This window comes from Streptopelia decaocto (genome assembly GCF_964273445.1).
Source record: "Streptopelia decaocto genome assembly, chromosome: 6".
In the NCBI taxonomy this organism is placed as follows: domain Eukaryota; kingdom Metazoa; phylum Chordata; class Aves; order Columbiformes; family Columbidae; genus Streptopelia; species Streptopelia decaocto.
This window is the reverse complement of record NC_138660.1, coordinates 18,129,535-18,142,942: the sequence shown is the minus strand read 5'-3', so window position 1 is coordinate 18,142,942 and position 13,408 is coordinate 18,129,535. Positions and strand designations below refer to the sequence as shown.

Below are 13,408 nucleotides of genomic sequence, written 5' to 3'. Positions count from 1 at the left end.
GGTTGAAAGTATTTAGAGAAGTTTGAAATGGGGAAACAGTTTTCAGATTGCATAATATTATTTACAGAATTGTAGATTTCATTAATACCAAGAGACTGCATCCTACATCTGTTCCAGAGATCAGGTGAAAGCAGTGTGAAGTTAGCTTTAGTAAAAACCAAACCAGACATGGGGTAATGTCTCTCATTACCTACAAATGCCCAGATCACCACTAAATAATTGAAAACAGTTAACAGACAAGTTTTGCAAGCTTTTTTTGGGAAAGATGAGTCATTCAAAGTGTATCTCTTGAATACATTCTGTTATCTATCATCTTATATGCTCCAGTATGGCAGCTCAGAAACCCAGTCATGGAAGCCTTTGACTCATCCTGATGGATGAAGAGTAAAGAAGTCAAGCTGAATAATTTGGTGACCTCTTGCAGTTTGAAATGTATTGTTCAAAATATAGATCACTGACTATCATAGGTATTCTAGAAGAACTTCAGGTTGCAGGGAATTTTCCTCATAATAAGCACAAACTAATTTGGAGGAGATGGGCTTTCCTGCATCATCAACGAGGTAAGAACATACCATTCATTCAAAGTAACTAAGATGTTACATTCTCACTTGAGTTTACACTATCGCAATTTGCTCATATGCTCTTACTTTAATCTCCTCAAAGAAATTTACTGCCCATTGCCACTGATATTTGTAGACCAAACCACACGTGTAATCTCCACAGAATCAAAGCTTAAATTCAAAGAACTTCTGACTGGTCAGCCTTTTGCATGCTTTGTTCTGAGCAGTCTTTGCAGAGTCTTCTGTTGCAGGGCTCAATGAGCAGTTGTTTGGACATGGCTATTCAGTCCCAGAAAAGGGGACCGATGGACAAAACCCAAGAGAATTTAACACAAATTTACAGTAAATGTTTTCACTGACTTGAGTTCTGAGCATGGTGAAGCCATGGAATAGATCTTAGTTTCAATACAAAAATATTCTGCTCACTTTGGAAAACAAATAAACAAACAAAAGTCAGAACTGTACCTTGCTATCTCCTGTTCCAAACATACTTATATAATTGTTGACCATCTTGAACACAAATCCACGATCCATAAATGTAAAACAGCGCTAAGAAAGGAGGAGAAAAGAAGTATTATTTTTTAGCCAAAAAAAGCAGTACACGGCCTCGCCCAGCTGTTTGCTTTGCGTCACCTACCAACTTGAATCATTTGTGCATATGAAGTTAGGCATATAGTAGGGCAAGGAAAAACAGGGAACTGGTGAATCTGGCTTGATTTTTAAATTTCTTTTCAGTAATAATAGATTGATCAAACTTTTCATTTTCACCATGTCTATAGTCTAAAAATAACCATCACAGCATCCAGTGCACTAGGAGAAAGTTTAGCTAATCAAAGCCATTCATGTACTGCAACACTTAATCACTGGAGGTGGGACATGACGGGAGCTGACCTGAACATCTCCTTCAGTGACTCCTCCTGAGGAATTAGTCCAGCCATGACACTTGCTGTCTGTGAGCTCTGTTATCTCTCTGGGAACACATATGCCACTACATTACTGTATGATGAGAACACTGCTCTTGCTGACTGATGGGGTTAAAGAGCCAGAAGGTGTAAAAGTGTTTGAGGGCCTTGAGTCTACAGTTGCTGATATTTTTCCTTGCAGAGTCTGCCTAACAAATAGGGAACGCAATCTTGAATTCCCCACCTTCTCTGGTACTCTGCAAAACTAGCGAAGCCCCGAGCCTTCCACCATGCAGCATTCAAACAAGGCTGCTGCAATCCCAGCCTGAGAAAGCCGTATCATCTCCAACCTATGTAATTCTTTCTGGCAGACTAGATTCAAAAAGAAATTAAAACACAGCCATACACCACATCATATAACATAACATTACTGTCTTCCCCATTTAGCTAAAACACAAAAATAGCATGTAAATCTGCAACACCTTCACACAGGTGCAACAGCCTGCAACTACTGACTGAGCCCCTCCTGCCTCAAACCAACATCATCTTCCAAATGATCTACCACTATGAACAGACACAGCTTAACATCAGTATGCCAACAGCAACCAGGGCTTCCATATGGTATCAGCAACAGAGAGCAACACAGCGGAGAGCATGTTTATCATTTATTTCACCTGTGTGTGGAAGGAGAAAAATCCATTTTCAGTTTCTGGTTGTTTTCCTTATAACCTCACAGGAACATTTGATTGTTGGAATATTGCTCTCTCCTAATGCTGTGCTTCAATTTGTCATAAAAGATTTGAGGCCAGGTTTTAGTGTGTACCATATACACTGTCCTGTACATCACTAATGCACATCATTCCATTAATGGGAAGTGGGGTGTGTGTGCATTTAGTTCAAATCTAGATTAAGTAACTTATTGAATGGCAATTTTCCCATGCTCCACAGCTAATGCAGTGATGGGAAAATAAAAATGATTGAGGAATATTAGGACAAAACCACAAAATGCAACCCCTTGTAGTGACTTTTCCAAAGCACGCATGTATTTTCTTATATTTGGTAAATGAAATGGCATTGCAGAGTTAAAAAGGTAAATTACAGTATCTCACATAATATTTGCAATTTGCTTATTCTGGTTTGGAAAAGCTACCCACCCTGTTGTGATTGGGAAATATTAATCCACCTGCAGTCATGCAGAGCTATACTATTTAAAGAAAAAATACCAGCTCAAATGTAACTACCATTTCATTCCTTACCAAACTTTTTACCCATTTGAATGCAATGTAAGAATCCACAAAATTTGAAAATGTGGGCTATTTTAGAGAATAGATATAAATGAATCAAAATTGCTCTAAAGCAGACTTTGATAAAGCTTTTGCATTCTCAAAGACCCAAGGGCATAGAAAAACTGAGCTACAGGCCAACACTAAACTTGGATATTGAGCCATCATTCTCTCAGAATTGTTTTTATTTCCTTTGACTAGACTAGAATAGTCTCAAGTTTGCATTAAATATGGGGAAATAAGTGCATATGCTGTGATGATAGACATCTCACCTTCAGAAATTTGGCAGTGCTATAGTTTGCATTCCTGGTTTCTTCAAGAGAATCTTTATACTTCCAAACAACATGGTCTGCTAAGACCATCACAAGTGTATCCAGCTCAGTATGAAATGACTCTGGAAATCTCCGAGTTCGAGAAACCTAAACAGGGAACAGATCATCACTTGAGAATGTATGATGTTGCACATTAAACCTGAAAATACATTCAGGCCAAGAATAAAGACAATAAAACAGAGGTCATTCAACACAGAAGAAAAATATTTCTAGAGTTCCATGGATCTATTCAGATTATAAATGCCAAAAAGAAGAATCTTGTTCATAGGAAAGTGGGAAACCTTATCCTCAGATTCCAGCATAAGTATAATAGGAGCATCTTTGATAATCAGGCAGAAAAGAGGTCAAAACACTGATCTCCAGCTATGTAAGGATTGCTCAAAGCAAAGGAGAGTTCCTAGATTGTTTATTTGCTGTCTGGCATAATCGCCTGTTGGGTAACCAGCAGAAATTAGAGAATTTTCATTCCATTCTAACCTGCCCATTACAAAGTTGATGCAATGGTATTTTTGGCCCATCAGTTCTGTACAAGCAAAAATAATAGATTTGAGCCTCGCAGGTAATATAATGTGTTTCTTAAGTAAAAGCAATATTTTACAAAGCATAACAGCATTTCATTTTTTTTTGACCAGTCAAGAAGAAAAGTCCAAGCATATGTATTTCCCAGGATTCTGCATTTTCTACTTTCCATAAGAGGCAGACTGCCTACTTAATTGAGATCATATATATACTTACCTTTGTTTTGTTTGTATCAACCAAGTGCTGTGCCATTGATTTTAAGATAACAGCAAAGAAGAACCAGGAATGCTGTTCAAAAGAAGTAAAAAAGAGATTAGGAAAAGTGATTGATAAATACTTTATGATGCATTACCATTCCTTATAGATGGATTGCATTTCTCAGTAATGCAAAATGATAAATTCTACATGACAAACAAATCAAAGACCCTAAGTGCCATGTATTTGAGAAACATGGGATCACATCGTTAAGAAAGCTGAAGACATCTCAGGCACTTTGTCATTGTGGCTCTGTGCAATAAAGAGCCCCCCCACACCACTCCTACCATCTCTCCATTCCTGCGGAGCACCATCTTCACTATTTGTTTGCAGGTAACTGGCAGAAATGCACAATGCAGAGAACCCCAGAGAACAAAAGCTGAGAATAAACTGCTTTGTTAGTTCCAGCAGATTGGTAATTTGGCCCAGAATAGATGGTACTTGTTGAAAAGATAAACAGAGTGCTTCTTCAAATACCATTTGTAATAGCAAACAGGTAGGATACAGTTTAATATCTGTAACCTCACATCTCAGGAGATATGTGAAAGGAATACACTCAAAAAGCTTACAAATTGCCAAAAAAACCCCACAATACAACAAACACAACCACAAATACTTTTGCATGAGCCAGGTTTCCTGCAGGATGCTTTTCTGTTTTTTTCAGCCTATTTTTTATTCCAGTGGCTCAGCACAGGAAATAGGCACAATTGAATGTATTTTTGCCATTGGGAACTCCTGAGCTGGACTGGGTAGCTCTCATAGCATAAATGACATGTTCAGTGATGGGGCTTGCACGTGTATTAATTGCTTAGAGCTGGTTTGACATGAGAAACCTCAGGAAACCTCAGTCATTCTCATTTTGGTCACTGTCAATCAAAGGCAGCAGCTGAAATCAGATATTAATGTTCTACTTACAGATGAATATTCTCCCTGCATCTTCTAAAATAAAAATTAAAACAAAGTATCCTAAAAGCAATTGGTCACATCACATTGTATAAGAATTAAGCTTCTCACTCAGAGCTGTAACAGAAAGGATGAATTTTATTATGTAAACCATGGCATTCTGAGAAATGTGTTATGCTGAGAAACTGCAGCAAGTCTGGTAAGCCTGTCCTGTTGAATCACTGCAGGATGTCATCTGTGCAAAGTTGTACAGGGAAAGAAGAGAGGAGAAAGAGATGCAACTAGTGAGTTTCAGGCAGAAAACCAGTAGTAAAACTACAAATATGCTATCACTCACCTTCAAAACCTGCTTCATTGTTACTTGGTCATTTAACCTCAGAAGACCAGTCATATTCTTGACCAGCTCCTCATGAACAGTCCTTTCTTCAAATGATTTGGTCCTGAACACGTACTGAAGAAGAAAGGAAAAACAAAAATTATCAAAATGTACATTAAAACAAACACAAAAAACCTCAGGAGAAGACAAATTATTTATACACTCCTGACAATCTTTGCTGCCAAAATACCTTGACAGCAATACATTCACGTGAAGTTTAACTCCCCTTAGCAGTAACAGCTCAACACTGCTCCCCTACAAAATCCAAGTTTTAAACACAACTTCCTGTTGATTTCAGCTTACTGAGAACCAAGAGGAATTTCTGCTTAAAATCGGTGCTACAATTAATTTTTTTCTGTAGGGCATAGGATCCTGACACCTCTAAATTGCCTTTCAAGACATTTTACCAGGGGAAAAAAAAAGAATAAGCTAGCAGAGGAGCTACAGAGGGTTTTTTACCCACCTAGTCAGGGCCACCTTTCACTTGCTCCTTTCTTCCAGTGGCAACAGCCTGTCAGAGCTGGTAACAACTCTTCGTCCTGAATGGCACAGAGCACCCACTGGAGCTGACTGAAGGGGAAAACTCTACCCCTTTCAGAAATTCAGCCCTCAAGAGTGGAATTTGTCTTCCCAAGTTGCTCAGAACTCATAAATCTAGTATGAGTTTTATTTAACAATTTAAGCTAATAATTTGATATTGGGATTCATTATACCTTCCCTAAAGCAAGAGCTCTGCCAGTGCACCAGTTGGGATGAAATAACTTTTCCATTCAGCAAGGCAGGTAAAAGAAAGGAATACAACTTGAAAACATCTTATTAATATTCAGCTTTGTTTCCAGAGCAGATGCCATAAGCTTCTCCCTACATAGTTTGACATTTCTGGGTTCAGTTTAAGTCAGTGTATTTTCGCATTATTATTGCATCTGAGTCACTCACAATTCTCAACTTACTTATTCCCAGATCAGCATTTCTAAAGTAGGTATTCATTTCCTTACAGATGAATAAAGGAGATTAACAGTTACTGGCTTTTGACTGCTGCTGGAAATGGAAAAACAGGTTAAATGGACTTTTGGTGTGGCTTAATAATCACTTGTTATTTCAAAGATATTGAGCCGCAATAGGTGTCTGTGGCAATTTTGAAAAGTTATTGTGTAGAAGAGGTGTTAATACGCACCTAATTAACTACATTGAAATGTTACATAGGGTATTTATTTTGGAGCCTAAACAGTTCTACTAGACGTCAGCAGAATTCTTCTACTTAAAAACATCCTTCTTCATAAAAATCTCAGTTATTACCCAAATACATAATTTTTGAGATACTTGCTGGCCAATAGCACTACTCTTACTCATTAAATAGATATTCAATTGATACAGATAACAAGGAGATGATCTTTAAAGAGGCCACTCCTTTGGCCTTTTAAGCAACAATACAGCTTGCCCAGAACCAAACTTCAGAGAACGTATCCATATATATTCTATATATACCCTCCTCTTCAAACCAATAATGGATGAAAAAAGCTGAGTAAACAGGGTTCAGTTACAAGAATATGAACTCCACAAATGAGAGAAGAATTTATGTACAACAGCACACATAAAGACACAGGATCTTGAAACTAAAATTACAACTTCAGAAAATAATGTAAAGCTTAGTTAAAAAGCTACAGCTTCCTAAGAAAGATGCAGCCATCTTGCAACCATGAAGACACTCAGAAGTACCTCTTCCATAAAAATTACCACTTGTGGATCCTTTTCAACTACAATGAAGGCAACCCTGCACACGTATAATACAGCTGGCTGGATATTTTAAAGTGAGAAATCTCACAGTCAAGAAGAATGCTGCAAACTATGAGCAAACTAAATTAAATGTCCCTAGTATCTATCCAGCTGAAATTTTATGATCTTTCATCTACTTATCTCCCGCTTCCCTTCTCTCAAACCCTGTACGGTGGGAAGTTCTCAGTTTAACACCATTTCACAAAGACTGCCAATAAGCCTACGTTCCCAGAGGCTCTGTGGAAGTGCAACTGCACTACGTCTCCCCTTTAAAACGTAAGCTCTAGTCATCAGCTATGGAGAGTCACCCCTCCCAGATCCCAGTACCCTTTAAGAGTGCCCTGCACTTTCCTCCCCCTGTGCTTGCTCAACTGGGTATCCTATAGAAAGAAAGCTGCACCAAGCAGAGGAAGCATGAGCAGCCCTTTGTCCTCCTCATTGGAGCAAAGTTGCAAGCCAGGATGCAGCCAAGTTTGGTGGATAAGGACAGTCCATGGAGTGTCCCTGTTCTACAGGATGCTCCCAAAACACAGAAAGGCAGTGTAATATGCTCAACGTGACAGAAGAAACTTATGGCAGAGGAGAATTGACTCAGCCTCTTCCAAATCTTACCTTAGTTTCCTAACCAGAGACACCCATCCTACTAGTAGTAGAAAGCTATGATGCAAATGCAGAGAAAGCCACAAGCAAGTACAACTAACAGTAAACAGGAAAAAACCCCACAAAAGCCAAAACAAAATCCCCCACATAAACTAGTTAACAGTATAACAGCAATCTTACCGTCACATAAGAATTGATGCAGTTGTCTAGTTGTTCTTCATGGCACTTAGCAACAATGTTAGTAAGAACCCTGCAAGATAAAAGAAAAAATAATGAGCTGTTTTGTGTTGTAAGGCAGAGAAAGTTTATCTGATGCATCACATTTTTCTGTTACTGTAACCTTATTTAGAACAGTCCATAAGGGTTGTGATTCAGATGATAAATAGTGTGTGCAGAAACTGTTCCACTGGGAAAAACATGGTCACCCCTTGGGCCTTCCACTTGCATGGATTGTGCTGCTATATGTGCATTTGTCTAACAAAATGCACCCAGTTTTAATGATTATAACCCTACTGATGTAGAAAAAAAAAAAACACAAAAACTATTAACTAACTAAAACTTATACTGACTTTAGATGACTAGGAATAAGAAAAATTAGAGTACGTTAATGAAACAGAGGGGAAAAAGCCTCTTTGGGAATGCTTGTCAGGTTCTGTCAGATCACGGTAATTCTGTAAAGCTGTGATACTTTGCTTATGACAGCACCATTAATCAAAGACAAACACAAGCCTAAGGTCAAGCCTGAGCAGGTCCCTCTCCTGCAATGTTTGCCCATACCCAGCACTCCCGGCACAGTAGCAGGGAGAGGCCGTACACTTGGTGCAACCACAGATGCTCTGAGCTTCTGCAGACCAGTTTGGTGATCAGCAGCATGGAGGAAAATTGCCTGGGTCATGTCAGCACCCACTCTCACAACCTGAGCTTCTACTAACAGACAAGTGTGTCAGCAAAGTTTTCTCTTCCGTTTGTACCCAAGCGATCGTTGAGATCACCCTGTTTCAGAAAACACAATTCTGAGCAAGAAGTCTTCTTCAACTCAACCATAAGATTTCCTCTTGATTACTGTGATTTAATTTTTTCAGGATACTTGACACAGAAAAGACTCTTCAATTTCATTATCTTATTTTTATGTTAAAAGAATGGGGAGGAAACAGTTCATGGTTCTCAAATGTCAATAATTAGTGAACTGCATCTCAAATTCAGGGATATGCATAGTAACAGTATGACTAAAATGGAGTATTAATATTGCTGACTGTGGTCCACATACAAGTAGCAATTTTGACTAGCTTGGTTATTTGAGTGTTTTATGCCAATTCTTATTATTGAATTCAAAAGCTTTGTAATTATTTTAAGTCAGTATTTTTCATATGTCTAATTTCTCACTGTTAGTAGGAAAAGTAAACCTTGCAGCAAAACAAAAAAAGCTATGACAAAATCAGTTGTGCCTATTCTGCTCCTTCAGCCTTTATTCTGATTTGAAATTGAAATGAGTTCTGGCAAACATGAGACAGAGAAATGCTGACATGACTGGGCCCCCAGACAAGTAAATAACCATGAGAAAGTATAAAAAGAATAATGTTTTCTTCCCAACACATAAGCCAATCTATGCTCTCATTCTGTTGTTGTTGCTTTTAATATGTTCAACACAAGCTGCTTCAAGCTATTCTAAACAAAATACAATGTGTGTATATATAGGACACATCAATGAATGGCACACAGTGCAGATGTGCATATTCCCATTAACATCAACTCTCTCCACACGAAAGCCATTACAAATACAAGAAAAACACTGAGAATCCTTCTTTTCTCTTTTTTTTGGCCAGGTGGCTGTATAGCCAAAATCTTAAGCAGGAAAATATTAACATCTTTTCATTTTTACATTTAATTACTAAAACTGTTTTTTTAACAGCTGCATTTTCTGTAGCATTTATTTTCCAGTCAGTTAACTGAAATTCCAGCCTGGATGAAATTTTTCATTCTCTTTATCTAACCTTAACATCAGTTGATTCGTTGGCCATAAAGGAGTCCTGAACAAAGGTCCGACTGGCCCTCTGCCTCAGAAAATAGTCTGTAGTGATGAAATCACACAAGTTTACAAGGAAAGGTTCTTCTAATCCTAGTGCCTAGATGTAGTAAAACTGGACTGCAAGGTGCCATGGAACCTGAACTAATTCTGAAGAACAATTTGTGGAAAGAAAAAAAAATACACTGACAGCAGATTAGTCTAACAGGCTTGCTAAATATAGTTGTCATTTTTTTTTTTTTCTATTAGTTGTATTGTAGTCCCCATGTTTAGCTACTGGCAGAAGTACAGCAAAAACACCACTATGGCCAAAAGAAAATGCAATGCAACTTTCTGCCCTCCTGCAGAGACCAATAATAATCTTTCCAATATTTTTTCCTGCTGCCCTGATTAACAGCATCAATAAAAACAATTTCATTATGTGAAGGGTGAGAGACTCAGCAAATCATTCCAGTTGTTTGCCCACTCACTGGAAAATGCTTCCATTGCTCTTCAGTTATTGCTGATATACTCTAATTAAAAAATGCCCAGAACAGTGTGACCTGGTTGTTTGACTCTTCATTGGATGCTGCAAGATGCTAAGCTCTTCCTGTGCTGAACTTCATAGCCTCAGACACAAACGTAAACCAAAACTGGTATTCAGCTTTGTTAGGTAGCACTTAGCTCCTTGAGAATGAGACCTTAACCTAGGATTGCCTCAGGGTACAGAGACATGCTTGCCAGGGTCAGTGATTTCCTGGTTGCTATCAGTCAGCCACACGATACCACACTCTTCCACACATAATTTACAGAGCATTGTGTTAAGGGGGAAACAGGCATTCTCATCTACTGAAGTCTAAAAGTCACAGTCAGTCATTGTAAGAGCAGCTATAATTGCACTAACTCTATATTTGCACTTTGGAGTGAATCCTTTTCCTCATACAGAAAATATTCAGATACCTGGTCACAGCTGTTGTAACTTCATCATCACTGTTTTGCACCAAAACCCAGAAGAGTTGATTCAGGACTACAGGAAGAAAATTCATAATTACATGGATCTTCTCGATCCTCAGCAAATTCTGTAACAGATGTAAGAAAGAAAATGAGATTTTTCCAGTATGAGCAATGAAAGTTGATTACTTGGTTTCCTGCTTCAGCAGGTAAAATGCATTTCAGTCACTTGTGTAACAGCAACAGAAAAACAGGACAACTAAGTAGAAGACTGGTTCCCCACAGAATTAGTGTTAAATACAACCAGACAACAACTGTAGGTCTTGTCCAAATTTCAGAATTCCAATATTTTGCTCTACCCTGACTTAAGGAGGGAAAAAAAGAGACAAAAAAGAGAAACTAAAACCAATTTTCGTATTTTGCTAAGCATATGTATCTACAAGCAAGAAAATAACTTAAGCACTGCTTTCAAGACTTGTATTTCCTAATATGCCATGTTTAGAATTGTGCAATGACAGATTGGTTGAGAGAAAGGCCTAAGTGCAATTTTATAGCACAGTTTGTGCTGTAGGTTACTTTACCTTACAAGAATTGATGAAGTTTGAGGTAGGAGGCTGGGATAGATCCTTTTCCCTTTCTTGGCACTGATGGAAAAAGTTATTCAGGTACGGATCCTAAAATAATAAACATTCAGATTAATGTATATTATAGAAAGGACTAGAATTCAGCTCTATTAATTGGTTACAGTGATCACCTACGATACTGAAGAACATACTTGGTCCCTACTGCCTTAGACATAAGACACAGAAAGACAGATCAACTTACTTAGCCTGACCAATTGGTCAACACAGCTTGCTACACACAACTTATTTCTAGGTGGTTTGACCACTCCTTTTTTCAGTGTTGTGAGCAACTAGTTTTTAATTCACAATCTAAGGGATTTGAATGGCCAGGGTTTTTTGTTGTTGTTGTTTTCTTCCTGGGGCTCACAATTTACCCTCTTGCTGTTTAAACTGATATTCCACAATTTTTCTGTTGGTATAATCTTAAATAATTTTTATTTCCTTTAAGTGTGTGTTCCACCCTTGTCATCTTGCCTTTAAATGTTAAAGAAACAAATTCATACAAGATTGTATAGCATCTTTCAGACATTCCTGGACCCTTTTTGCTCGTAAGCAGGTAAACAGAGCTAAGAGGGAATTTGGCTTACCTGAGTATTTACTGTCGATACAACAAAAGTAGAGACTTTGAAAAGCGGTTTCCCACTATCTACCCATTTTACATCACAGCCGATCTGCTATTAAAACAAACAAACAAACAAAATTTCCCACTTATTTCCTACTTATTCAAGTGTGCATTAAATTTTCACTGCATAACTTTGCACATGTGTGCGCATGAGCTGTGCTGGCTACTGTGCTTTCACAACTGCAGGATTTTTACAGTACAAACTTCCTTTTCAGCACAAGCCCACAAATGTCATAATTTAAAGGACCAGATCACTGCCCCACCCTGTCCTCATGACAATAGTGAAACAAATACAAGGATGCAGAAATAATCCAAACTGGACAGGATCAGTGGGAAAATATGATATCACACTGCAAAGCTGGAGAATGAATCATGATCGTGGCTCACGTCAGCTGGAGAATTAAAGTCATATGGCCTGAGTTTGTGAAAAGAGTTCTTTAAGAGCACTCTCATTCATGTTTTGGAGAAGTTAAGCATAATATTGTAGAATACATAGTTATAAAATACACTTTTTCCATGTATAGCTGTGAATTGGCAATATACAACTCTCAGTTCAGTGGTACATGTAATAGTTCATACACTTAATGATACGCATGTGAATTATCTAAAACTGATATCCTATTTATCATTTACACTTTCAGGTAAGTGTAAAAGCAAATCTGATCTCATGTAAAACATCTGCAAATAAATGCTCTGTACCATTTGAATAATATCAAAGTATGAATTAATACCTTTCCACTAGTTGGTTCTGGAAGGCTGAGGTAACTGGGAGGCAGGCTGCTTGCCACTGCCACGTTGTGCTCTTGGGAAGCCAACTGGGCATCTTTCAACAAAGGAAGCCACGCATATCCCACTGTGCACAAGAACAAATCAATTTGATTCTTTGGAAAATTAAGCTTCTGAAACTCAAAGGAAGACAATAATATCCAGCCAGAAGTTCTGCAATCCTTATTTGAATGTACATCATTTATATTTACAATTGAAAGTAATTCTACTACAGGTACCTGGTGTTTCCAGAGCCTCTTTCTTTTTGGCATTAGCTTTTGCATTTATGTCACAGGTGACATGATAAAATGAAAACAGAATGTGGTGTTTCTTATGGAGTTGAGTGGGAAGTTCAATTTTCACCTGAAATGTAAAATGTTACACCTCACTTTAGTTTAAAAATCGATTACACCAGTCATCAGAGATGGTCTAAATGAGTAACATCTCTCTCTACACAGAGGTCTAAACACAGCCTGCCTTTACTGGCCAATATTCGTCTGCATGGGTAATAGATGCTCTCTTAAAGAAATTGTTTAAGATGATCATCCATCACTTTTACTTAAAACATTTTTTTTCCTCTCTGTCTTGTGGATGAATATTTGCATTTATGATGAAAGAGTGTAAGATGAAAGAGGACAGAACTAAAGAGTGATGGACCCTGCTTAGAAGCCATCACCTGCACACTAGCAGCTATAAATAGCCATCACCATTCTCACACTTTCAGGATAACCAAACCAAAACCTAAAATGACATTTCTGCTACTGCTTCATCATCATTTCATGACAATGACCAAGTAATAAATGCTGATAAAAAAATAAACTTTTATTTATGATTTTTGTTCAGTCTTAAATCTCATATCATGTCATCCATGAAACACTACAGATCAGGTTTGAGGTATTACTAACCTATGGGAATAAAAATAGAAAGCAATCAAACCATATT

General features: G+C 37.9%; 1 protein-coding gene across 8 annotated transcripts in view; it reads right to left on the bottom strand.

Annotated features, from left to right (window-relative positions):
- Positions 1–13,408, bottom strand: part of DOCK10 (dedicator of cytokinesis 10) — a 154,125-nt gene that overhangs the window by 33,741 nt on the left and 106,976 nt on the right. For all 8 annotated transcript variants that reach the window (XM_082057115.1, XM_082057108.1, XM_082057112.1 and 5 more), the window contains exons 20-29: positions 12,706–12,829; positions 12,433–12,554; positions 11,667–11,753; positions 11,038–11,130; positions 10,466–10,584; positions 7,684–7,753; positions 5,092–5,205; positions 3,813–3,884; positions 3,018–3,164; positions 1,026–1,109 (exon numbers count right to left, since the gene is read on the bottom strand). In XM_082057115.1, the coding sequence (XP_081913241.1) occupies positions 1,026–1,109; positions 3,018–3,164; positions 3,813–3,884; positions 5,092–5,205; positions 7,684–7,753; positions 10,466–10,584; positions 11,038–11,130; positions 11,667–11,753; positions 12,433–12,554; positions 12,706–12,829 (1,032 nt within the window). The remainder of the gene's footprint in view (positions 1–1,025; positions 1,110–3,017; positions 3,165–3,812; positions 3,885–5,091; positions 5,206–7,683; positions 7,754–10,465; positions 10,585–11,037; positions 11,131–11,666; positions 11,754–12,432; positions 12,555–12,705; positions 12,830–13,408) is intronic.